This window comes from Ranitomeya variabilis, chromosome 5 (assembly GCF_051348905.1).
Source record: "Ranitomeya variabilis isolate aRanVar5 chromosome 5, aRanVar5.hap1, whole genome shotgun sequence".
Lineage (NCBI taxonomy): Eukaryota > Metazoa > Chordata > Amphibia > Anura > Dendrobatidae > Ranitomeya > Ranitomeya variabilis.
In genome coordinates, this window is record NC_135236.1 from 346,268,085 (window position 1) to 346,292,257 (window position 24,173).

Below are 24,173 nucleotides of genomic sequence, written 5' to 3' on the forward strand. Positions count from 1 at the left end.
ACTCACCCAGTGAAGCTATTATATTCATCATTATACCGGATTAGGAGATGGAGACACTGTGTGGGGTCTGAGTACTGCATCCGTACTTCTTGATTTACTTCTGTGAGTGTCAGATCCATCCATGGAATGAACACTCCGTTTAGCTGCTGACTTTAAGCTTTTAGCGCTACTTTTGTCAGCGCTATCACGTTCCACAGCAAGTGGAAGCTCAGTATCTGCCGGGGACGACATATTGAGCAACTAGCCCTGTGCCCCGGCGTTTTTGAATCGCGCGGTCCCAGGCAGCGTGCCGCGCCCCCCGCGAACCGGAAGTGCACCAACACTTCCGGTTCAATGAAGCAGCGCAGACTTACCCGCGCACCAGAGCCGGCGCTGCTGCTTTCTGGAATCGGCGCCCCGTACACACAGGCTCCCTCCATAGGCCGGGCCTTCCATGCCCGGAACCTGCCGGATAGTGCCCAGACGAGGGGGGAGGCTGCATGCAGTGGCTCCCCCGCCGCTGCTTCCGATGCCGCAGCCCCTGCTGTCACCGAGAGAACCACGCAGGCGGATGTACCGGCTCGGGTAAGAAAAAGTGGAGGCGCTCCAACCACCTCCGTCTGTAGGTAATCCAGAGAGTTCCGATAGGAACAGGAAACCAACTGAGGAGGAGAGGGGGGCCGCCCTTTTATCTCTGTAGGTTTCCTGTTCCTATGGGCGGGTCCCTCTCTCAAAGTGGGTGCTGTCGTGGCGAAGGGTAAAAAAGCAGTTTTATTCTTCGGGTCAGTACGATTACAGCGATACCTCATTTATGTAATTTTTTTATGTTTTGGCGCTTTTACACAAAAACTATTTTATATAAAAAAATAATTGTTTTTGCATCGCTTTATTCTGAGGACTATAACTTTTTTATTTTTCTGCTGATGATGCTGTATGGCGGCTTTTTTTTTGCGGGACAAGATGACGTTTTCAGCGGTACCATGGTTATTTATATCCGTCTTTTTGATTGCGTGTTATTCCACTTTTTGTTTGGCGGTATGAGAATAAAGCGTTGTTTTTTGCCTCGTTTTTTTTTTTTTTTTTTTTTTTTTTACGGTGCTCACTGAAGGGGTTAACTAGTGATATAGTTTTATAGGTGGGGTTACGGACGCGGCGATACTAAATATGTGTACTTTTATTGTGTGATTTTTTTTTTTATTTAGATAAAGAAATGTATTTATGGGAATATATATTTTTTTTTTCTTTATTTAGGATTTTTTTTTTTACTTTTTTACTTTGTCCCAGGGGGGGGACATCACAGATCGGTGATCTGACAGTGTGCACAGCACTCTGTCAGATCACCGATGTGACAGCACATTGCAGAGGCTTGCCGGCGCCTGCTATGAGGATTCTCAGCAGACGCCGGCAAGCAGGGTCATCTCATGACCCGGAAGGAGTCCCGCGGCCATCTTGGATCCGGGGACTCCTTCCAGGTCACCGGAGCAGCGTGATCTCTTCGCGTTGCTCCGGTGGGGGAGCGCAGGGAGCCCCCGTCCCTGCGCGATCCCCCTCTATGCCGCTGTCACTATTGACAGCGGCATCAGAGGGGTTAAATGCCCGCGATCGGCAACAGCGCCGATCGTGGGCATTGCTGCGGGGTGTCAGCTGTCATATACAGCTGACACCCGCACCTGATCACCGCGGCGCTCAGCGCGAGACCGCGGTGATCGATGCGCTGTACTAGTACTGCGGCTGGCACTAATGCAGTGCCGGCAGCGCCGTACTAGTACGGCGCATGGCACGAAGGGGTTAAAATCAGAGGGACCTGTCAGACAAAATAAACAACATTTCCAACACGTCTACTTTACATCAGCACAATTTTTTAAACTTTTTTTTTGTTAGGAAGTTACAAGGGTTAAAAGTTGAACAGCGATTTCTCATTTGTACAACAAAAAATAAAAATAAAATTTTTTGGTTTTGCAAATGTTTTTTTTTTCTTAAGGGAACACATCACATTTTGAAGTGACTTTGAGGGGCCTATATGATATACTCAAAAGTGACACCATTCTAAAAACTGCACCCCACCCCTCAAGGTGCTCAAAACCACACTCAAGAAGATTAACCCTTCAGATTCTTCACAGGAATTAATGGAATGTGGAAGAAAAAAAAAATGTTTTGAACATTTAACTTTATAAAAAAATAAAAATAAATAATAATAATAATTAGTTGTTTCGCAAGGGTAGCAAGTGAAAATGGGCCATACAACTTGTTGTACAATTTCTCCTGAGCATGGCGATACCCCATGTGTGTGGCGGGGGGAACTGTTTGGGCGCACAGCAGGTCTTGGATGGGAAGGAGCGCCACTTCACTTTGTGAATGTAAAATTTGCTGGCATAATTAGTGGACGCCATGTTCCGTTTGGAGAGCCCCTGATTTCCCTACACCGTGCACCCCCCCTACAATTGAGGCACCGTGAAGACGCAAGAAAAAAAAAAAAGAGCAAACTTTATCCCATAAAAAATGTATAAAGTTTATTACAAAAATAATACACTGAAAGTTTAATAACAAGATTAACATAAAGCGACAAAGTGGATAGATGATTTACACAAAGTTTTTGCCTAGAATGATTTATGCTTTACTATGTGTTCTGTTTCAAGGATTCTGATTATATTTGAGGCACAGTGCAAAGCTCAGAAGGGAAGGAGCTCCATATAACAGTGCAGATTTTGCTGCACTGGTTTGAGGGTGCAATGTCACATTGGCAAAGACCCTAAGGTAGCAGAACCCCCACAAGTGACCCCATTTTACAAACTACACCTCAATTAATTTATTTAGGGGTATGCAGTGGTTATATTGACACCACAGGTGTATCACAGAATTTATACCGTTGGGCAGTGAAGAAAAAATAATTCACATTCTTACCACCAAGATTGTGTGTTAGCCCCAAATTTTATATTTTCATACTGGGAAATGGGTAAAACTGGCACCAAAATTTGTGCCACAATTTCTGCTGAATGTAGAAAAACCCCATATGTGGCTGTACAGTGTGTTTACTCACACAGAGCGACTTGGGAGGGACAGAACTCTATTTGCCTACTGGAGCACAGATTTTCCTAGAATAGTTTGCGGATTCCATATACAGAGCCCCAAAGTGCTAGAAAAGCAAAATCCCCCTCCCACGTGACCCCGTTTTGGAAACTATGCCCTTTTGGAAATTTATCTACACATGTAGTGACAATTTTGACTACATGGGTGTTTTCCAGAAACAAGCAGGAGTGAAAACTGCTGCCAGACCAGTACATGCTAGTTACATGGGCTCTCATCACTACAGAAATGCCAAACATGTGGGCGCTAAATGTGGTTTAGACACACTGGATCTCAGAAGGGAGGGGGCATTTGGAAGCACAGAACTTGCCGAATTTCTTTTGAGGGATGAGGAGCCATTTTGCTTTTCCAGAGCCTTTGTACTACCAGTTAGAAACCCCTGTATTTCCTTTAACAGATGACAGACCTGAGTGGGGGACTTGCTTTTTTTTGTGAATTGAGTTGAAGATTTTATTGGGAACATTTTACATAACATTTGGGATCATATTTATCCAGCGCTCTACCATGAGCACTTACTTTGGGGTTTCCATCTAAATCTCTGAGCGGCGTGATTCAGATGAATCCCCCGAGGGATCCATTCACTATAATGAGGCAGAGTTACTCTGGACTCAGTCTAGTCTCTGTTCAGAGTTGATTTGTGCACTTCTGAAAAGGACTTGTCTGTGCTTTTATGCTCACCTAAAAAGACTGACACAGCCAGATCACAGGTCTTATGGCGTCCAAAGTGCCTCCAACTATCTCATAGGGAATCTTCCGCCAGGGGTTCCATCTGAATCATGCATTTCAGAGATTTACATGAAAATAGAATTAGACTTACTGGTAATTTGGTTTCTAATAACCCACCACGACAGCACACCAGAGAATGTAACCCCCTTCTTAATAGGGACAGGAAGCACAAAGGTCAAATAGCACCTCCAACATCCTCTCTCCGGTGTTATTATGAAGGACCACAAGAGTCCGAATGCTTCAAATTAGATTTTATTATCCTTCTTTGAATAATGCAAGAAATATTAAGCAAGGGGAGGGAATTACCCGTGCTGTTGTGGTGGGTTATTAGAAACTGAATTACCGGTAAGTCTAATTCTATTTTCTCTAATAACCCCCCACGACAGCACACCGGAGGAATACCCAAGAGTAACGTTAGGGAGGAACAAAAGCCGGGAGGACCATTATCCCCAAGGCTAAATCTTTAAAGGGAACCTGTCACCCCCAAAATCAAAGGTGAGCTAAGCCCACCAGCATCAGGGGTTTATCTACAGCATTCTGGAATGCTGTAGATAAGCTCCCGATGTATCCCAAAACATGAGAAAAAAAGGTTAGATTATACTCGCCCAGGGGCGGTCCCGGTCCCGTCTGATGGGTGTCGCGGTCCGGTGCCTCCTATCTTCACCAGATGACGTCCTCTTCTTGTTTTCACGCTGTGGCTCCTGCGCAGGCGTACTTTGTCTGCCCTGTTGAGGACAGAGAAAAAGTATTGCAGTGCGCAGGCGCTGGGCCTTTTTGACCTTTCCCGGCGCCTGCGCACTGCAGTACTTTGCCCTGCCCTCAACAGGACAGATAACGTACACCTGCTCCGAAGCCGCAGTTTGAAGACCAGAAGAGGACGCCATCGTAAGAAGATGGGAGGCCCTGGACCGGACCGCAGCGGGAACGCCCTTGGGTGAGTATAATCTAACCTCTTTTTCTCATCTTTTAGGATACATCGGGGGCTTATCTACAGCATTACAGAATGCTGTAGATAAGCCCCTGATGCTGGTGGGCTTAGCTCACCTTCGATTTTGGGGGTGACAGGTTCCCTTTAACAGACATTAAATCTAGTCTGTAATGTCAGGAGAAGGCATGGACTGAAGTCCAGGTAGCAGTTCTGCAAGTCTGCTTGATGGAAGTGCTGGCTTTCTCAGCCCAGGAGTCAGATACTGCTCTAGTGGAGTGAGCCGTGAACTTCTCCATAGATAGAAGGCCCTGGATCTGGTATACCTTAGTATTTGCTCTCTTGATCCAGTTGGGGGATCGTGGATTTGGAAGTTTTCTTCCCTTTATTTACATTAAAAATGTATTGGATTAATATCTATTTTTTGGTGCTTTATTTGGGGATTTTTTATTTCACTTTTTTACATTGTGCTAGGATGGGACATCACTGTACAGTGACAGATTGCTGATCTTATACTCTGCAATGCTTCTGCCAGCTTCCTGTCAAGACCCTGAAGGGCACCGCTGCTATCTTCTGGCAAGGGGTCACCATGGAGACCATCAGCACAATGCTTTCGCCATTGCGTTGTGCTTATGAGAGCAGACAGGCACGGCCAGATCACGGCGGCGTACATGTACTGCACATGTCGGGAAAAGGGTTAAGATGCTCACTACACCCATTGATTAATTCAGTATGGGATTTATTTTGTCAGATGGGGTCAGCCTTTCAGCTTTTTTGGCACGTCAGGGGCTCTGTAAATGCAACACTTGAGTTCCAAAAGTGAAATAGCACTGTTTGCTTTCAGACTTTTTCCATTTGCCCATACAGCAGTTTGTGACCACATATTGAGCATCAGAGTTCAGCAGAAATGTAATAAATTATGGGGCCCCATTTTCTTCTATTACCTCTCATGGAAAATATAAATTTGGTGCTGAAACAGAGTTTTAGTAGGAAAAAAAAATGTACTTTTTGTTTTCAAAGCCAAGTGTTATAAAGTTGTGGGTCACTCTTGGGGGGGGGGGGGGGGTGTCATCTGCTGTTTTCACATGTCAGGGGCTCTGCAAATGCGACACAGCATTCACAATCTATGACAAATACGCTAAAAAATAAAAAAATAAAGTGATGTTTTCTTTCCTAGCCCTGTGCCCAAACAGCAGTTTTTGACCACATAGGGAAGCATCCCCTTCGGGAGAAGTTAGGTAACAAATTGCGGGGTCTGTTTTCTCTTATTATCCATTGTCAAAATTACAAATTTTTGTTTTCAGATTTTAAAAATTTCTGTGAAGCACCTAAGGGTTCAACAAGCTCAACACACTCCCAGATGAATTATCTGATAGGTCTCGTTTCCAAAATGAGGTTGGGGTTTCTACTATTTTGGGACCTCGGGGGCTCTGCAAATAAGACATGGGGTCTGCGGTCTCTTCAAAGCAAATTTACACTCCAGATACCAAATGTCACTTCTTCCCTTCTGAGCCCTGCTGTGTGTCAAAACAGAACTTTTTGACTACATGCTCAGAAGAAAGTGGGTGTCAAAGTGTGGTCCACTTTTTCTGGTTACCCCTTTCAAAAGTAAAAAAAGTGAGGCTAAAGCAATATTTGTGAAAAAAATGAAAATTGACAATATGATGAACTAATGTCATCAACTTATGTGTAGTACGTATGGGTTCAAAATACTCACTCTAGTTACCAAAATGGGGTCACTTGTGTGGAGCTTCTGCTGTTTTGGCATCTTAGGGACTGTGCAAATGAGACAGGGTGCCCACAATGTATTTAAGTCAAATTTGTGTTCAAAATTCAAATGTTGCTTTTTCTCCCTCTGATCCCTGTTATTTGTCCAGAGGTTTCTCACCACATATGGGGTATCAGCGAGCTCAGAAGAAGATGGGTAACAAATTGCAGGGGTCAATTTTCTTCTGCTATTGCTCCTCTGAGTTCCTGTGTAGCACCTCAAGGGTAACAAAGAATTCCTGACAGCAGCTTTGAAGTATTGGAGGGGTGAGGTTTTTAAAATGTCCATTTAAATCTGACTAGGCCCCTAAAGAAACTAAACACAGCCCTTCATACATCCTTAAAATAAAATGACATTTGAAAAAGGATGCAGAAGTAAAGTAGACATGTGGGAAATGTTACTTATACATTTTGTACAGCATGACTAACTGGCTTAAGGATATAAAAATTGAACGTATGAAACGTTTTCAACATTTTTGCCCCAACACGTCACGGTTTCAGGATTTCCTTAGTATTGTCTAGGGGAGAACCTGCGGCAATTCCTGATCCTGAGATAATTCCATCACCTGAGCAATGCTAAGGGAATCCTGAAAACATGATGTCGGGGGCTGCGACGCTTGGTCAGGGGCAGGGCTGTGGATTTGGTAAGCCAAACCTCCGACTCCTCACTTTCCATGACACCGACTCCACAGCCCTGCTAAGCGGTTAAACACGTTTTCTGGGCTGAGAAGTGTGCAGTCACGGATTCCCTGTGTGAGTGGACACAGTTACGTGCTGATTAGACCCATGAGAATTCACATGGCCATAGGACTGCCCCTATACACAAGGAACACAGGAGAGTCGTCGTGAGGCGGCAGTGTGCACATTACAGGTGGCCAGGAGCCTGCAGTGAGAGCCTGGACAACCCCTTTAAGAAGAGATTCTGGGTTGGAGAGCAAAATACTGATCAAACCCTATCCAGTGTGTTCACACGGCCTGCCCAGCGGATGTGGGCCGGGTTATGGCACCTCAGGGGTTACCAGGCTGGGCTATGCTTAGTGCCTATTGCAATGAATGGAAGGGAAGCACAGACTGAGACGAGGACTGCGCCACACAGGCATTGCTGCGGGTCCTCACACGGGGACAGGGCTCCTGGCACCATCACTGCAGGAAGGCACAGCCCACGCTACAGCGGAACTATGCAGAGCAGCACACTCACCCGCACAGCGCCGTCAGCTGACCGAGCGGAAGTGTGCAGCAGGCAGCCAGCACCGGGCGGAAACACAAGCCCTCGCTAGGACTGCCCGCAGAACCCAGGGGCTGCCGCTTCTCTCAGCACCTGTGTATCCCGGAGCCGAGTGTGCAGCGCTGGACGAGAGGTGGGGGCGGCTGTACATAACACCACGTGTGAGGACGGCTGCGGTCACGTGACGTCTCTCAGCGTATGCGTGCATGATGGGGCTGAGCGCCGTATAGTGATCGTGTGATGTAAACGCTCTGCTCCATCCCTTCTCTGCAGGGAGCCACGATGGATGCGCCCTTTCCCCTGGAGCTATTCCCTCCATATACAGCGACCATGCTTCTGTTTACTGATGTGAAGAATGCGTCTCAGCTGAGAAGGAAAGCCATGGATGGCTGCATAGAGGGGGCGCTACTGAGCCCCACCATGGTGAGCAGACCCTCCGCCGGTGATCGGTGCTACCCATCTGCAGGTCTGCGCCAGATCATGACTGAGAAAGAGACTTTTCCTATTTATTTCCATCGTAAAACCTCTGCTGGTGTAAAAGTGCAGTCACCTTCAATGCAGGGCTGGAGTCAGTAACCCACAGCGCTGCCCCCTACTGAGCATGTACATAAAGTGCAGCACAGATTCATCCCCCTACTGAGCATGTACATAAAGTGCAGCACAGATTCATCTACCCCTACTGAGCATGTACATAAAGTGCAGCACAGATTCATCTCCCCCACTGAGCATGTACATAAAGTGCAGCACAGATTCATCTACCCCTACTGAGCATGTACATAAAGTGCAGCACAGATTCATGCCCCCATCCCCTACTGAGCATGTACATAAAGTGCAGCACAGATTCACCCCCCCTACTGAGCATGTACATAAAGTGCAGCACAGATTCATGCCCCCATCCCCTACTGAGCATGTACATAAAGTGCAGCACAGATTCATCCCCCCCACTGAGCATGTACATAAAGTGCAGCACAGATTCACCCCCCCTACTGAGCATGTACATAAAGTGCAGCACAGATTCATCCCCCCCTACTGAGCATGTACATAAAGTGCAGCACAGATTCATCTACCCCTACTGAGCATGTACATAAAGTGCAGCACAGATTCATGCCCCCATCCCCTACTGAGCATGTACATAAAGTGCAGCACAGATTTATCCCCCCCACTGAGCATGTACATAAAGTGCAGTACAGATTCATCCCCCTACTGAGCATGTACATAAAGTGCAGCACAGATTCATCCCCCCTACTGAGCATGTACATAAAGTGCAGCACAGATTCATCTACCCCTACTGAGCATGTACATAAAGTGCAGCACAGATTCATCCCCCCATCCCCTACTGAGCATGTACATAAAGTGCAGCACAGATTCATCCCCCCCACTGAGCATGTACATAAAGTGCAGTACAGATTCATCCCCCTACTGAGCATGTACATAAAGTGCAGCACAGATTCATCCCCCCTACTGAGCATGTACATAAAGTGCAGTACAGATTCATCCCCCTACTGAGCATGTACATAAAGTGCAGCACAGATTCATCCCCCCTACTGAGCATGTACATAAAGTGCAGCACAGATTAATCTACCCCTACTGAGCATGTACATAAAGTGCAGCACAGATTCATCCCCCCTACTGAGCATGTACATAAAGTGCAGCACAGATTCATCTACCCCTACTGAGCATGTATATAAAGTGCAGCACAGATTCATGCCCCCTACTGAGCATGTACATAACGTGCAGCACAGATTCATGCCCCCTACTGAGCATGTACATAAAGTGCAGCACAGATTCATCCCCCCACTGAGCATGTACATAAAGTGCAGCACAGATTCATCCCCCCTACTGAGCATGTACATAAAGTGCAGCACAGATTCATCTACCCCTACTGAGCATGTACATAAAGTGCAGCACAGATTCATCCCCCCATCCCCTACTGAGCATGTACATAAAGTGCAGCACAGATTCACCCCCCCCACTGAGCATGTACATAAAGTGCAGTACAGATTCATCCCCCTACTGAGCATGTACATAAAGTGCAGAACAGATTCATCCCCCTACTGAGCATGTGCATAAAGTGCAGCACAGATTCATCCCCCCTACTGAGCATGTACATAAAGTGCAGCACAGATTCATCCCCCCTACTGAGCATGTACATAAAGTGCAGCACAGATCCATCTACCCCTACTGAGCATGTACATAAAGTGCAGCACAAATTCATCCCCCCCACTGAGCATGTACATAAAGTGCAGCACAGATTCATCCCCCTACTGAGCATGTACATAAAGTGCAGCACAGATTCATCCCCCCACTGAGCATGTACATAAAGTGCAGCACAGATTCATCTACCCCTACTGAGCATGTACATAAAGTGCAGCACAGATTCATGCCCCCTACTGAGCATGTACATAAAGTGCAGCACAGATTCATGCCCCCTACTGAGCATGTACATAAAGTGCAGCACAGATTCATGCCCCCTACTGAGCATGTACATAAAGTGCAGCACAGATTCATCCCCCCACTGAGCATGTACATAAAGTGCAGCACAGATTCATCTACCCCTACTGAGCATGTACATAAAGTGCAGCACAGATTCATGCCCCCTACTGAGCATGTACATAAAGTGCAGCACAGATTCATCCCCCCCACTGAGCATGTACATAAAGTGCAGCACAGATTCATCCCCCTACTGAGCATGTACATAAAGTGCAGCACAGATTCATCCCCCCACTGAGCATGTACATAAAGTGCATCACAGATTCATCTACCCCTACTGAGCATGTACATAAAGTACAGCACAGATTCATGCCCCCTACTGAGCATGTACATAAAGTGCAGCACAAATTCATCCCCCCCACTGAGCATGTACATAAAGTGCAGCACAGATTCATCCCCCTACTGAGCATGTACATAAAGTGCAGCACAGATTCATCCCCCCACTGAGCATGTACATAAAGTGCAGCACAGATTCATCTACCCCTACTGAGCATGTACATAAAGTGCAGCACAGATTCATGCCCCCTACTGAGCATGTACATAAAGTGCAGCACAGATTCATGCCCCCTACTGAGCATGTACATAAAGTGCAGCACAGATTCATGCCCCCTACTGAGCATGTACATAAAGTGCAGCACAGATTCATCCCCCCACTGAGCATGTACATAAAGTGCAGCACAGATTCATCTACCCCTACTGAGCATGTACATAAAGTGCAGCACAGATTCATGCCCCCTACTGAGCATGTACATAAAGTGCAGCACAGATTCATCCCCCCCACTGAGCATGTACATAAAGTGCAGCACAGATTCATCCCCCTACTGAGCATGTACATAAAGTGCAGCACAGATTCATCCCCCCACTGAGCATGTACATAAAGTGCATCACAGATTCATCTACCCCTACTGAGCATGTACATAAAGTACAGCACAGATTCATGCCCCCTACTGAGCATGTACATAAAGTGCAGCACAGATTCATGCCCCCTACTGAGCATGTACATAAAGTGCAGCACAGATTCATGCCCCCTACTGAGCATGTACATAAAGTGCAGCACAGATTCATCCCCCCCACTGAGCATGTACATAAAGTGCAGCACAGACTCATCCCCTCTACTGAGCATGTACATACAGGGCTGCCACTAGAAATTTCGGGGCCCCATACTGGCAAAATTTCTGGGGCCCCCTTGAGACTCCACCCAGGCTCCACCCCAGCCCCGCCTCCACGCTCCACCCCTCAAACTGTCCACAGTCCCACCGCTCTCTCTTGGAAAAACTCCACTTCTCACCTATCACACATTGACAGTTCCTATCACCAGATCACACATATAGCCGGCAGCTTTTGTTTTGGCCAAAAGATTTTTTAAGCCACCAAAATGACAAGGTAGACACTTTTGGCCGGGCCCTACTCTACTGTAACCTATTAAATATTTGTTAAAATATGCAATACAATTTAGGTATATTTTTATTTATTTTTCAATTTTTAAAATGACCTATAATACCACATACAAGGAACAAATACCACAGCACCATGACCCGACACCATATTATTACCACAGTGACCTATAATACTATCTACAAGGCACAAATACCGCCACACCATGACCAGATGACATATTACCACCACAGTGATCGAATAATATCAAATACAAGGAACAAATACCACAATATCATGACAACACAATACTATCACCATAAGTGCCAGTATTCACAGGAGATCTGTACTTAGTATGCAGTGTCTGTGTACAGGTAATACAGTGATCACCAGTGACATTATACACATGACCTCTGTACATAATGTATAGGTAATCCAGTGATCACTGGTGACATTGTACACAGGACCTCTGTATATAGTATGCAGTGTATAGTGTCAGTGTATAGGTAACACTGACTCACCAGTGACGTCTCTAGGTGAAGTCCTTCATCTTTCATCCAGCACAGACCGCCATCACTTCATCCAGCCAGGACTCGTCTCTGCAGGAAATAACACAGTTATCTCGAGCTCCGCTTGCAGAACACATTACTTAATTTTCCCAACTTCTACATTACACCACATGAAGAAGGCGACATAGTATCATTCTACACAGTAATAGGACCGCCCCTCCATTTAAAACAGTATACTCAAAAAATAAAATAAATACATCACTGCAGTAATAATATCCCTTAATTAGCCCCTATGGTAATAATATTCGCCATCCTAGCCCCCGTGTGTCTCATTCCTGGCGTCAGCCATATGTTCTCCCATCCTGCCCTAATGAGTATCCATCCTGCCCCATATGATCTCCCCATCCTGCCCCATCTGTCTCCATCGTATCCATCCTGCCCCATGATCCAATCCTGCCCCATCTGTCTCCAATCCTGCCTCCAGTGTCTCCAATCATGCCCGTATCACCATTCTGCCCCGTCTCCAATCATGCCCCCTGTGTCCCAATCCTGCCCCATCTGTCTCCTGTAATGCCCCAGTGTCTCCAGTAATGCCGCCATGTCTGTCATCCTGCCCCGTGTCCAGCTTTCTGCCCCCTGTGTCCAGCTTTCTGCCCCCTGTGTCCAGCTTTCTGCCCCCTGTGTCCAGCTTTCTGCCCCTGTTTCCAGCGTTCTGCCCCTGTGTCCAGCGTTCTGCCCGTGTCCAGCTTTCTGCCCCTTTGTCCAGCTTTCTGCCCTGGGCCCCCCCGGATCGCCGCTCTCAATAAAAAAAAAAAAACAAGTTCTGCTTACCTGCCGCGCTCCTGCTCTCTCCACGTAGCTGAAGCGTGCACTCGCCGGCAACTGACAATGACGTCAGACTACGGCGACATGCATGCTGCGGCTGACGTCAGCTGCCAGCCTCAGATTGGCTGGCGGCTGTTAACTATTGACGTGCGGGCGCGGGTCCGCACGTCAATAGCGTTAAACAGCTGCAGCGCCGGCCGCCGCTAAGGGCCCGGTTCAGCCTGCGGCTGCCGGTAGGGGCCCGGTGAGCAGATGAGATGGGGCCCGATGCGGGCCCCCTCTGCCCACCGGGCCCCATATGCCAGTCACGGCTGTAATGCCCTGATGGCGGCCCTGTGTACATAAAGTGCAACACAGATTCATCCCCCCCACTGAGCATGTACAGAAAGTGCAGCACAGATTCACCCCCCCTACTGAGCATGTACATAAAGTGCAGCACAGATTCATCCCCCCACTGAGTATGTACATAAAGTGCAGCACAGATTCATTCCCCCCACTGAGCATGTACATAAAGTGCAGCACAGATTAAAGGGAACCTGTCACCCCGAAAATCGAAGGTGAGCTAAGCCCACCGGCATCAGGGGCTTATCTACAGCATTCCTGAGCATGTACAGTCATGGCCAAAAGTATTCACACCCCTGCAATTCTGTCAGATAATTCTCAGTTTCTTCCTGAAAATGATTGCAAACACAAATTCTTTGGTATTATTATCTTCATTTAATTTGTCTTAAATGAAAAAACACAAAAAGAATTGTCCTAAAGCCAAATTGGATATAATTCCACACTAAACATAAAAAAGGGGGTGGACAAAAGTATTGGCACTGTTCGAAAAATCATGTGATGCTTCTCTAATTTGTGTAATTAACAGCACCTGTAACTTACCTGTGGCACCTAACAGGTGTTGGCAAAAACTAAATCACACTTGCAGCCAGTTAACATGGATTAAAGTTGACTCAACCTCTGTCCTGTGTCCTTGTGTGTACCACATTGAGCATGGAGAAAAGAAAGAAGACCAAAGAACAGTCTGAGGACTTGAGAAACCAAATTGTGAGGAAGCATGAGCAATCTCAAGGCTACAAGTCCATCTCCAAAGACCTGAATGTTCCTGTGTCTACCGTGCGCAGTGTCATCAAGAAGTTTAAAGCCCATGGCACTGTGGCTAACCTCCCTAGATGTGGACGGAAAAGAAAAATTGACAAGAGATTTCAACGCAAGATTGTGCAGATGTTGGATAAAGAACCTCGACTAACATCCAAACAAGTTCAAGCTGCCCTGCAGTCCGAGGGTACAACAGTGTCAACCCGTACTATCCGTCGGCGTCTGAATGAAAAGGGACTGTATGGTAGGAGACCCAGGAAGACCCCACTTCTTACCCCGAGACATAAAAAAGCCAGGCTGGAGTTTGCCAAAACTTACCTGAAAAAGCCTAAAACTTTTTGGAAGAATGTTCTCTGGTCAGATGAGACAAAAGTAGAGCGTTTTGGGCAAAGGCATCAACATTTAGTTTACAGGAGAAAAAAAGAGGCATTCAAAGAAAAGAACATGGTCCCTACAGTCAAACATGGCGGAGGTTCCCCGATGTTTTGGGGTTGCTTTGCTGCCTCTGGCACTGGACTGCTTGACCGTGTGCATGGCATTATGAAGTCTGAAGACTACCAACAAATTTTGCAGCATAATGTAGGGCCCAGTGTGAGAAAGTTGTTTCTCCCTCAGGGGTCATGGGTCTTCCAGCAGGACAATGACCCAAAACACACTTCAAAAAACACTAGAAAATGGTTTGAGAGAAAGCACTGGAGACTTCTAAGGTGGCCAGCAATGAGTCCAGACCTGAATCCCATAGAACACCTGTGGAGAGATCTAAAAATGGCAGTTTGGAGAAGGCACCCTTCAAATATCAGGGACCTGGAGCAGTTTGCCAAAGAAGAATGGTCTAAAATTCCAGCAGAGCATTGTAAGAAACTCATTGATGGTTACCGGAAGCGGTTGGTCGCAGTTATTTTAGCTAAAGGTTGTGCAACCAAGTATTAGGCTGAGGGTGCCAATACTTTTGTCTGGCCCATTTTTGGAGTTTTGTGTGAAATGATCAATGTTTTGCTTTTTGCTTCATTCTCTTTTGTGTTTTTTCATTTAAGACAAATTAAATGAAGATAATAATACCAAAGAATTTGTGTTTACAATCATTTTCAGGAAGAAGCTGAGTATTATCTGACAGAATTGCAGGGGTGTCAATACTTTTGGCCATGACTGTATATAAAGTGCAGCACAGATTCATCTCAGCTAACATCCCAGGTCCTTAGCTCAGGGACAGAACAGACATTTATAGGACATTTTATCATCCCTAATTATTATGAAAACGTTTACAGAATATACTGCATTGTACTACTGTACACAATATATTATATATTTTAGGAGTTGGTCCATTTTGAACCGACTCCACCAAAGTAGACACTGACTCCATGTCTGCACAGCCTTGCTTGAAGCGGCCGCTGAAGGAAACTGCTCTGAACTAGCCCTTGTCCGCGCCCTGCCAAACAGCCGCACATTGAGCAGGGCGCGGGAGCGCCGCTCTACAGCCTTCATTGCCACGCCACTAGCAGTCTCGGGTATCTAAATACCAAGGGTCCCTCTCTACATTTCTTACCCTCTACCCTGGCACCAGACAACCAAGTAACCCCATGACTAAGACCCAGGAGGGTCGAAACGTTGGGTTTTTGTCTCAAACTATATCACTTCACTGCTTGTGGTTTATATATCTATTTTTGGAATAAATTGTGAAAACACGCTTGCAAACTAACAAATAAGAGTGTGCGGTGAATTTCTACTAGTACGTACTGGGGCTATCACGGTCCGTTCCGCCTGCACCTCGTATTCTAGACCAGAGTGCACACCATTTTCTCCTTATCGTGGAAGTCATAGGTAACCGTCACAAGCTGAGTGTAATGGGGGCCTCGTTCTGGCTCCCAGACTTAGGCTTGGGTCATGGGAATGTATATATTCTCATCCGAGAGAATAGGGTCGATTATGTATTATCAGAGTGTGATCCGATTCTCCAGATGAGGAGAATATGGAGCAAAAAAATCTCAATTCTGTCAGTCTGTGGAGATAGGACTTTACCCAGATGTCATCTGAGTGCAGCCCATTGTTTTCAACGTACTCATTGACTTGCATGGCGAAGTGTTATCGAATTATAGGATAAAACTCAGGCATGATGTAATTTTTTTCCCCCTTTCAGATCTGCTCAGTGCAAGGAAAAAATTAGACATGTGCAGAGCCCCATAGAATAACATTGGTCCGAGTGCGTTCCAATGTTTTATCAGACTGATGCAGCCATGTACACGACCCTAACATTGATTCATGGATTGCAGCTCATCCATCAAACACTGGAGCGGTCTGGCAGGTCACAACCCTCTGGAGGCCGGCCGGAGCGGTGCTGATAAACGAAGATGGCAGCAGAGAAGTATGAGACTGGGCAGGGAACGTAAATTAGTAGCACCAATCCAGCGGTGATATAAAAAACCCACTTGAGTGGTGCTTTGGGGTTTGTTCACCTGCCGAAGTTATCTTAGACAAATCTGCTTCAGAAAAAATGTCAGTCTTTATTCTGAAGTGGCTATGCTGGGGTGTTTGCAATAATTTTTGTGATTTTCTCGCCAGTCTTGATGAGGGGGCATGTAGGAGTCTGATGTTCCTGATTCATTAAGAGACGTATGCCTGTTAATGAATCGGGAGCATCTAACCAGTGGCTTACACCATGCCAGAAAACTTACTCCAGTCTGGTGAATAGGACCCAACAGATATTTGCAGTAGCTGATTGCTGTATGTATATGTCAAAGTCTGAGCTTTGGTCCACACCACCTCGTTGCACACTGTCAGGACGCTGAACATTTTTTATTACCTTTTGTGCATTACTGCCCTTTTCCAAGATGGCGTCTTTGGTCTCATGTGCACTGTGTCTCCTGCTATATAACTCCACCCCAGCCTTTAGTCTGTGCTAGAGTATTCTGCCTTGCATCCAGCTCCTGACCTCTGGTGACTCCCTGGCTATATACCTGCTCCTGTGAACCTGTGGGGTTATCTTGCTACTCAGCTCTGAGTTCCTGCTGCATACATCGGTTTCCAGTAATCCTCCATCTGGCTGCTTGTGTTTATTTCCATCTGCATTTGCTGGACATGTAAGCTGTTGCTGCTCTGCTTAAACCTGAGACTTTTACCCAGGCCTCCCTGGTTGTGCTAAGATATTATTTGAACTGCCTTATAAGCATATCTATCTGTGTTTGGACTACCAAGGACTCATTCGTGTCAAGTATCCTCAAGAATAATTGTGCTTCATAGACTTTCGGCGTGATTGCATTTTCCTCTGAAGTTTCCTATAGACCGTTAAGCTGTGTTTTATATTTACACCAAGTGTTGTGGACTTGAGTTTCTCTCTGCACCTGTTTGAATCACCGTGTGATAATATAGACTTTACCACTTATCAAACTGTGTCCTGTAGTTGTCTTGTTCCATGCAAAGAGTCTCCTGAGTTATCCCTTATAATCTTTACACACACTGTTGGGTGCAAGCACAGTCAGGATGGATGGTGAGGCACCGTGATCCATCGTACAGGATAATGCAGTCTACTGTGCTTTCCTATACAGACAAACAATACGCAGGTCGTATCTGCCAGACAGAGGCCAAAGGAATACTCTTGACCTCCGTGTGGTTGGCTAGGTTGAGACTGCAACATACGATGGGAAAAGCACCCAAAGTATATTGTAGGCTAGGTGCACAGATGCAATGTTGACCTATCTTAAGGACAATTTCATGAAGGTGAATTTCTGGACTTGTATTAGACCAGCAATGAGGGCTCAACCTTGTGTCTAATGATCTACACTAACAACATCATTCTTTGGTAGAGTTGGTGGAAATCAATTCGTAGGACCTGGTTAATCGACCACATCAGTAATCTGTGGCCACTGGACAGGAGCCCTGAGATCCGCTTCCCGACACCCGTGCCTCCTCTGTTGTCTTATTAGCCAGCCTGGTGTGACGTCATTGTTGTGACATGACAATGACATACATGAGCTGTTGCACCAGGACGGTTAAACGGTTAAGAAGAAGAGCCGCAGATACCATCAGGTCAGAGTCTGCTCTCTGGGATCCCTGTTGTGAATTTACCTTTTTGGCTCCCTCTAGTGGTTACTAGTGATTTGACTCTGGGAATGTCTGCCATCCCTTGTATGCTCACCTGGGTCGTTAGGTCAGGGGTGTTGCTATATAAGCTCCCTGGACCTTCAGTTCAATGCCTGGCAACGTTGTAATCAGAGCTAATCTGTTGTGCTCTTGTCTACTGATCCTGGTTCCTGCTAGATTAAGCTAAGTCTGCTTTCTTGCTTTTGCTTTTTGTTTTTGTTTGCATTTTTTGTCCAGCTTGTACATAATCTGTATCCTTACCTTGCTGGAAGCTCTAGGGAGGCTGGAGTTCTCCCCCCGGGCCGTTAGACAGTTCGGGGGTTCTTGAATTTCCAGTGTGGATTTTTGATAGGGTTTTTGTTGACCATATAAGTTATCTTACTACATTCTGCTATTAGTAAGTGGGCCTCTCTTTGCTAAACCTAGTTCATCTCTGTGTTTGTCATTTCCTCTTACCTCACCGTTATTATTTGTGGGGGGCTTGTATCCAACTTTTGGGGTCTATTCTCTGGAGGCAAGAGAGGTCTTTGTTTTCCTCTTCTAGGGGTAGTTAGTCCTCCGGCTGGCGCGCGACATCTAGCGACCAACGTAGGCATGTTCCCCGGCTACTTCTAGTGTTGGCGTTAGGAGTAGATATATGGTCAACCCAGTTACCACTGCCCTATGAGCTGGATTTTTGTACTTCGCAGACTTACTTGTTCCTCTGAGACCCTCGCCATTGGGGTCATAACAGATCCCGTCCTGCAGCCACAGATTATTGACATGGTTGACAAGTTGTGTGAATGGATTTACACGGACTGTAATCCCTAGTGATGTTCTTTTGCACGAGAAGTAGATGCAAAAAATAGTTATGATTTATGGAAGGGTAGGAAATAGTGATCAGAAAACGTGCTTGGATAAGGGGCTACATTTTATTTTAGTGGTTAAATAAAATTCAGTGTAGCCGTTTTCTGAGACCCATTATTATTATTTATATAGCACTATTGATTCCATGGTGCTGTACATGAGAAGGGGTTATATACAAGTTACAGATATCACTTACAGTAAGCAAACTAACAATTACAGACTGATACAGAGGGGCGAGGACCCTGCCCTTGTGGGCTTACATTCTACAGGATTATAAGGAAAGAGACAGTAGGTTGAGGGTTGCAGGAGCTCCGGTGCTGGCGAGGCGATAGCTTTGGTAGTGATGAGGAGGCAGCGGGGTCAGTGCAGGCTGTAGGCTTTCCTGAAGAGATGGGTTTTCAGGTTCCGTCTGAAGGATCTGAATGTGGTTGATAGTCGGATGTGTTGGGGCAAAGAATTCCAGAGGATGGGGGATGTTCTGGAGAAGTCCTGGAGGTGGTTGGGTGAGGAGCGAATAAGTGTGGAGGAGAGAAGGAGGTCTTGGGAGGATCGGAGATTACGTGAGGGAAGATATCGGGAGATTAGTTCAGAGATATATGGAGGAGACAGGTTATGGATGGTTTTGTTACATAGTTACATAGTTATTAAGGTTGAAGGAAGACTGTAAGTCCATCTAGTTCAACCCATAGCCTAACCTAACATGCCCTAACATGTTGATCCAGGGGAAGGCAAAAAAACCCCATGTGGCAAAGAGTAACTCCACCATGGGGAAAAAAATTCCTTCCCGACTCCACATACGGCAATCAGACTAGTTCCCTGGATCAACGCCTTATCAAGGAATCTAGTGTATATACCCTGTAATATTATACTTTTCCAGAAAGGTATCCAGTCCCCTCTTAAATTTAATTAATGAATCACTCATTACAACATCATACGGCAGAGAGTTCCATAGTCTCACTGCTCTTACAGTAAAGAATCCGCGTCTGTTATTATGCTTAAACCTTCTTTCCTCCAGACGTAGAGGATGCCCCCTTGTCCCTGTCTCAGGTCTATGATTAAAAAGATCAGCAGAAAGGTCTTTGTACTGTCCCCTCATATATTTATACATTAAAATAAGATCACCCCTTAGTCTTCGTTTTTCCAAACTAAATAGCCCCAAGTGTAATAACCTATCTTGGTATGGCAGACCCCCCAGTCCTCTAATAACCTTGGTCGCTCTTCTCTGCACCCGCTCCAGTTCAGCTATGTCTTTCTTATACACCGGAGACCAGAACTGTGCACAGTATTCTAAGTGTGGTCGAACTAGTGACTTGTATAGAGGTAAAATTATGTTCTCCTCATGAGCATCTATGCCTCTTTTAATGCATCCCATTATTTTATTTGCCTTTGTAGCAGCTGCCTGACACTGGCCACTGAATATGAGTTTGTCATCCACCCATACACCCAGGTCTTTTTCATTGACGGTTTTGCCCAGAGTTTTAGAATTAAGCACATAGTTATACATCTTATTACTTCTACCCAAGTGCATGACCTTACATTTATCCCCATTAAAGCTCATTTGCCATTTATCAGCCCAAGCTTCTAGTTTACATAAATCATCCTGTAATATAAAATTGTCCTCCCCTGTATTGATTACCCTGCAGAGTTTAGTGTCATCTGCAAATATTGAAATTCTACTCTGAATGCCCCCTACAAGGTCATTAATAAATATGTTAAAAAGAAGAGGGCCCAATACTGACCCCTGTGGTACCCCACTGCTAACCGTGACCCAGTCCGAGTGTGCTCCATTAATAACCACCCTTTGTTTCCTATCCCTGAGCCAGCTCTCAACCCACTTACACATATTTTCCCCTATCCCCATTACTCTCATTTTATGTAACAACCTTTTGTGTGGCACCGTATCAAAAGCTTTGGAAAAGTCCATATATACTACGTCCACTGGGTTCCCTTGGTCCAGTCCGGAACTTACCTCTTCATAGAAGCTGATCAAATTAGTCTGACATGAACGGTCCCTAGTAAACCGTGCTGATACTGGGTCATGAGGTTATTCCTCTTCAGATACTCCAGCATAGCATCCCTTAGAATGCCCTCCAGGATTTTACCCACAGTAGAGGTTAAGCTTACTGGCCTATAATTACCAAGTTCAGTTTTTGCCCCTTTTTTGAATATTGGCACCACATTTGCTATACGCCAGTCCTGTGGTACAGACCCTGTTATTATGGAGTCTTTAAAGATTAAAAATAATGGTCTATCAATGACTGTACTTAGTTCCTGCAGTACTCGGGGGTGTATCCCATCCGGGCCCGGAGATTTGTCAATTTTAGTGATTTTTAGACGCCGCTGTACTTCCTGCTGGGTTAAGCAGGTGACATTTAATGGGGAATTTTTATCACTAGTCATTTTGTCTGCCATGGGATTTTCTTTTGTAAATACTGATGAAAAAAAGTCATTTAGCATATTGGCTTTTTCCTCATCCTCATCCACCATTTCACCCAGACTATTTTTAAGGGGGCCAACACTGTCATTTTTTAGTTTCTTACTATTTATATAGTTAAAGAATATTTTGGGGTTATTTTTGCTCTCTCTAGCAATGAGTCTCTCTGTCTCAATCTTTGCTGCCTTGATTTGCTTTTTACAGAATTTATTTAATTTTCTGTATTTATTTAATGCCTCCTCACTACCTACTTCCTTTAATTCTCTAAATGATTTCTTTTTGTCCCTTATTGCGCCCCTTACAGCTCTATTTAGCCATATTGGTTTCCTCCTATTTCTAGTATGTTTATTCCCATACGGTATATACTGTGCACAGGTCCTATCCAGGATGCTAATAAATCAGTAGGTCAGTATTAGTAATTTGAACTGGGTACGCTGAGGGAATGGGAGTCAGTGAAGAGATTTGCAGAGGGGGAAGCGGAGGAGTAGCGAGGAAAGAGATTAATTAGTCGGGCAGCAGAGTTAAGGATGGACTGGAGAGTTGCAAGGGTGTTAGCAGGGAGGCCTCAGAAAAGGATGTTGCAGTAGTCGAGGCGGGAGATGATGCATAGATTGACGGTTGAGGAAAGGACGGATTCTGGAGATATTTTTGAGCTGCAGGCAACAGGAGGTGGAAAGAGCTTGGATGTACGGTTTGAAGGACAGGGCAGAGTCCAGGGTTACTCTGAGGCAGCGGACTTCCTGTGTGGGGGAAAGCGTTATGTTGTTAATTGCGATAGATAGGTAAGGAAGATCTATGAGATGGAGGAAAGATGATGAGTTCAGATTTGTCCACATTGAGTTTGAGGAAGCGAGAGGAGAAGAAGGAGGATATGGCTGATAGACACTCCGGGATTCTGGACAGCAGGGAGGTGACGTCTAGGCCAGAAAGGTAGATCTGAGTGTCAACAGCATAAAGGTGGTACTGGAATCCATGAGACTTTATGAGTTGTCCCAAGCCGAGTGTATAGATTGAGAAGAGTAGGGGTCCTAGAACAGAGCCTTGGGGGACTCCAACAGAGAGAGGGTGGGATGAGGAGGTAGTGTGGGAGTAGGAGACCCTGAATGTGCGGTTGGAAAGGTATGAGGAGATCCAGGATAGGGCGAGGTCTTTGATGCCAAAGGAGGAGAGGATCTGTAGTAGGAGGCAGTGGTCAATTGTGTCGAAAGCAGAGGACAGGTCTAGGAGGAGGAGTACAGAGTATTGTCCGTTAGCTTTGGCTGTAAGTAGGTCGTTGGTAATTTTGGTCAGGGCTGTCTCAGTTTATTGATAGGGCGGAAACCAGATTGTAGATTGTCAAAGAGCAATTTAGATTTGAGGTTGGAGGAAAGTTCAGCGTGGACGTGCTGCTCCAGGAGTTTGGAAGCGAATGAGAGGAGCGATATTGGGCGATAGCTGGACATAGCAGTTGGATCGAGGGTTGGCTTTTTAAAGGGCCACTGTCACCCCCCCCCCCCCCCCAGCCGTTATAAACTAAAAGAGCCACCTTGTGCAGCAGTACTGCTGCAGTCTAACAAGGTGGCTCTTTTAGTTTTTGATTCATTTATTACCTCAAAAAAGCGTTTTAAAAATTGGCCACACATACCAGATATTATACCTGGAGGCGGTCCGAAGCGTCCTGTATGAATCCCCCAACTGCCGTCACTCATCTCTTCAGGGCCGATGGTCCCCGCCCCCTGAGCGCTGTTATCGTCTGAAATCCGGCGCCTGCGCTGTGCGTGCCTGCCTGGGGCCTGCGCAGTGTTCATTGTCAGTGCGGCCACCCTGCTACTGAATCCCCGCCCCGCACTGTGTTATTCATTATGCACAGTGCGGGGCTGGGGTTCCTGGGCATGCGCACTGCGCTGTTTAGACGCTCCCCAGCTCCGACGCTCCCCAGCTCCCCCGCCTTCCCAGGAACCCCAGCCCCGCACTGTGCATAATGAATAACAGTGCGGGGCGGGGGATTCAGTAGCAGGGTGGCCGCACTGACAATGAACACTGCGCAGGCCCCAGGCAGGCACGCACAGCGCAGGCGCCGGATTTCAGAAGATAACAGCGCTCAGGGGGTGGGTACCATCGCCCCTGAAGAGAAGAGTGACGGCAGTTGGGAGCTTCATACAGGATGCTTCGGACCGCCTCCAGGTACAATATCTGGTATGTGTGGCCAATTTTTAAAACGCTTTTTTGAGGTAATAAATGAATCAAAAACTAAAAGAGCCACCTTGTTAGACTGCAGCATTACTGCTGCACAAGGTGGCTCTTTTAGTTTATAACGGCTGGGGGGGGTGACAGTGGCCCTTTAAGGATAGGCGTGATTGTGGCATGCTTGAAAGCAGAAGGGAAGGTGCCAGAAGTTAGTGATAGGTTGAAGAGGTGGGTTAGGAATGGGATAAGAGTTGCGGTGAGGTTGGGGAGGAGGTGGGATGGGATGGGGTAGAGCGCACAGGTGATGAGGTGCGATTTGGAGAGGGGACAATTAAGTTCCCCTTCAGTGATGTTGGACAGGGAGGTTATGGGGTTTGGGCATTTGTCTGGTATACAAAGGGGTTGTGGTGGTTGAACAATTAAGAAGTGCCTTGTTTGGTTGATCTTATTTTTAAAGTGTGTGGCAAAGTCCTGAGCAGAGATGAGATGATTTTTTATTTTTTTTTATTTGTATCTAAATGGAACTGTATGAGGGCCTGGTTTTTATTATGATTCATCCTTTTCATTGATATCATTTTGGCGTGAAGTTTTGATCACTTTTTATTGCATTTTTCACCCCAGGTGTACCAAACAAACAACAATTTTGCCATC

At 46.0% G+C, this 24,173-nt stretch overlaps 2 protein-coding genes across 3 annotated transcripts in view; one reads left to right on the forward strand and one right to left on the reverse strand.

The window, feature by feature from the left end:
* The window catches only part of ALG10 (ALG10 alpha-1,2-glucosyltransferase), a 36,732-nt gene extending 28,915 nt beyond the window's left edge, over positions 1 to 7,817 (reverse strand). Inside the window, exon 1 of the mRNA XM_077264832.1 lies at positions 7,680 to 7,817. The gene's annotated coding sequence lies outside the window, so the exon portion shown is untranslated. The remainder of the gene's footprint in view (positions 1 to 7,679) is intronic.
* TPRKB (TP53RK binding protein) overlaps positions 7,702 to 24,173 on the forward strand; it is a 30,020-nt gene continuing 13,548 nt past the window's right edge. The window contains exons 1-2 of one of the 2 annotated variants that reach the window (XM_077264834.1): positions 7,702 to 7,839; positions 7,980 to 8,129. In XM_077264834.1, the coding sequence (XP_077120949.1) occupies positions 7,989 to 8,129 (141 nt within the window). In that variant the 5' untranslated portion in view covers positions 7,702 to 7,839; positions 7,980 to 7,988. Of the gene's footprint in view, positions 7,903 to 7,979; positions 8,130 to 24,173 lie in introns of both variants that reach the window. The other variant, XM_077264835.1, reaches the window with a different exon arrangement.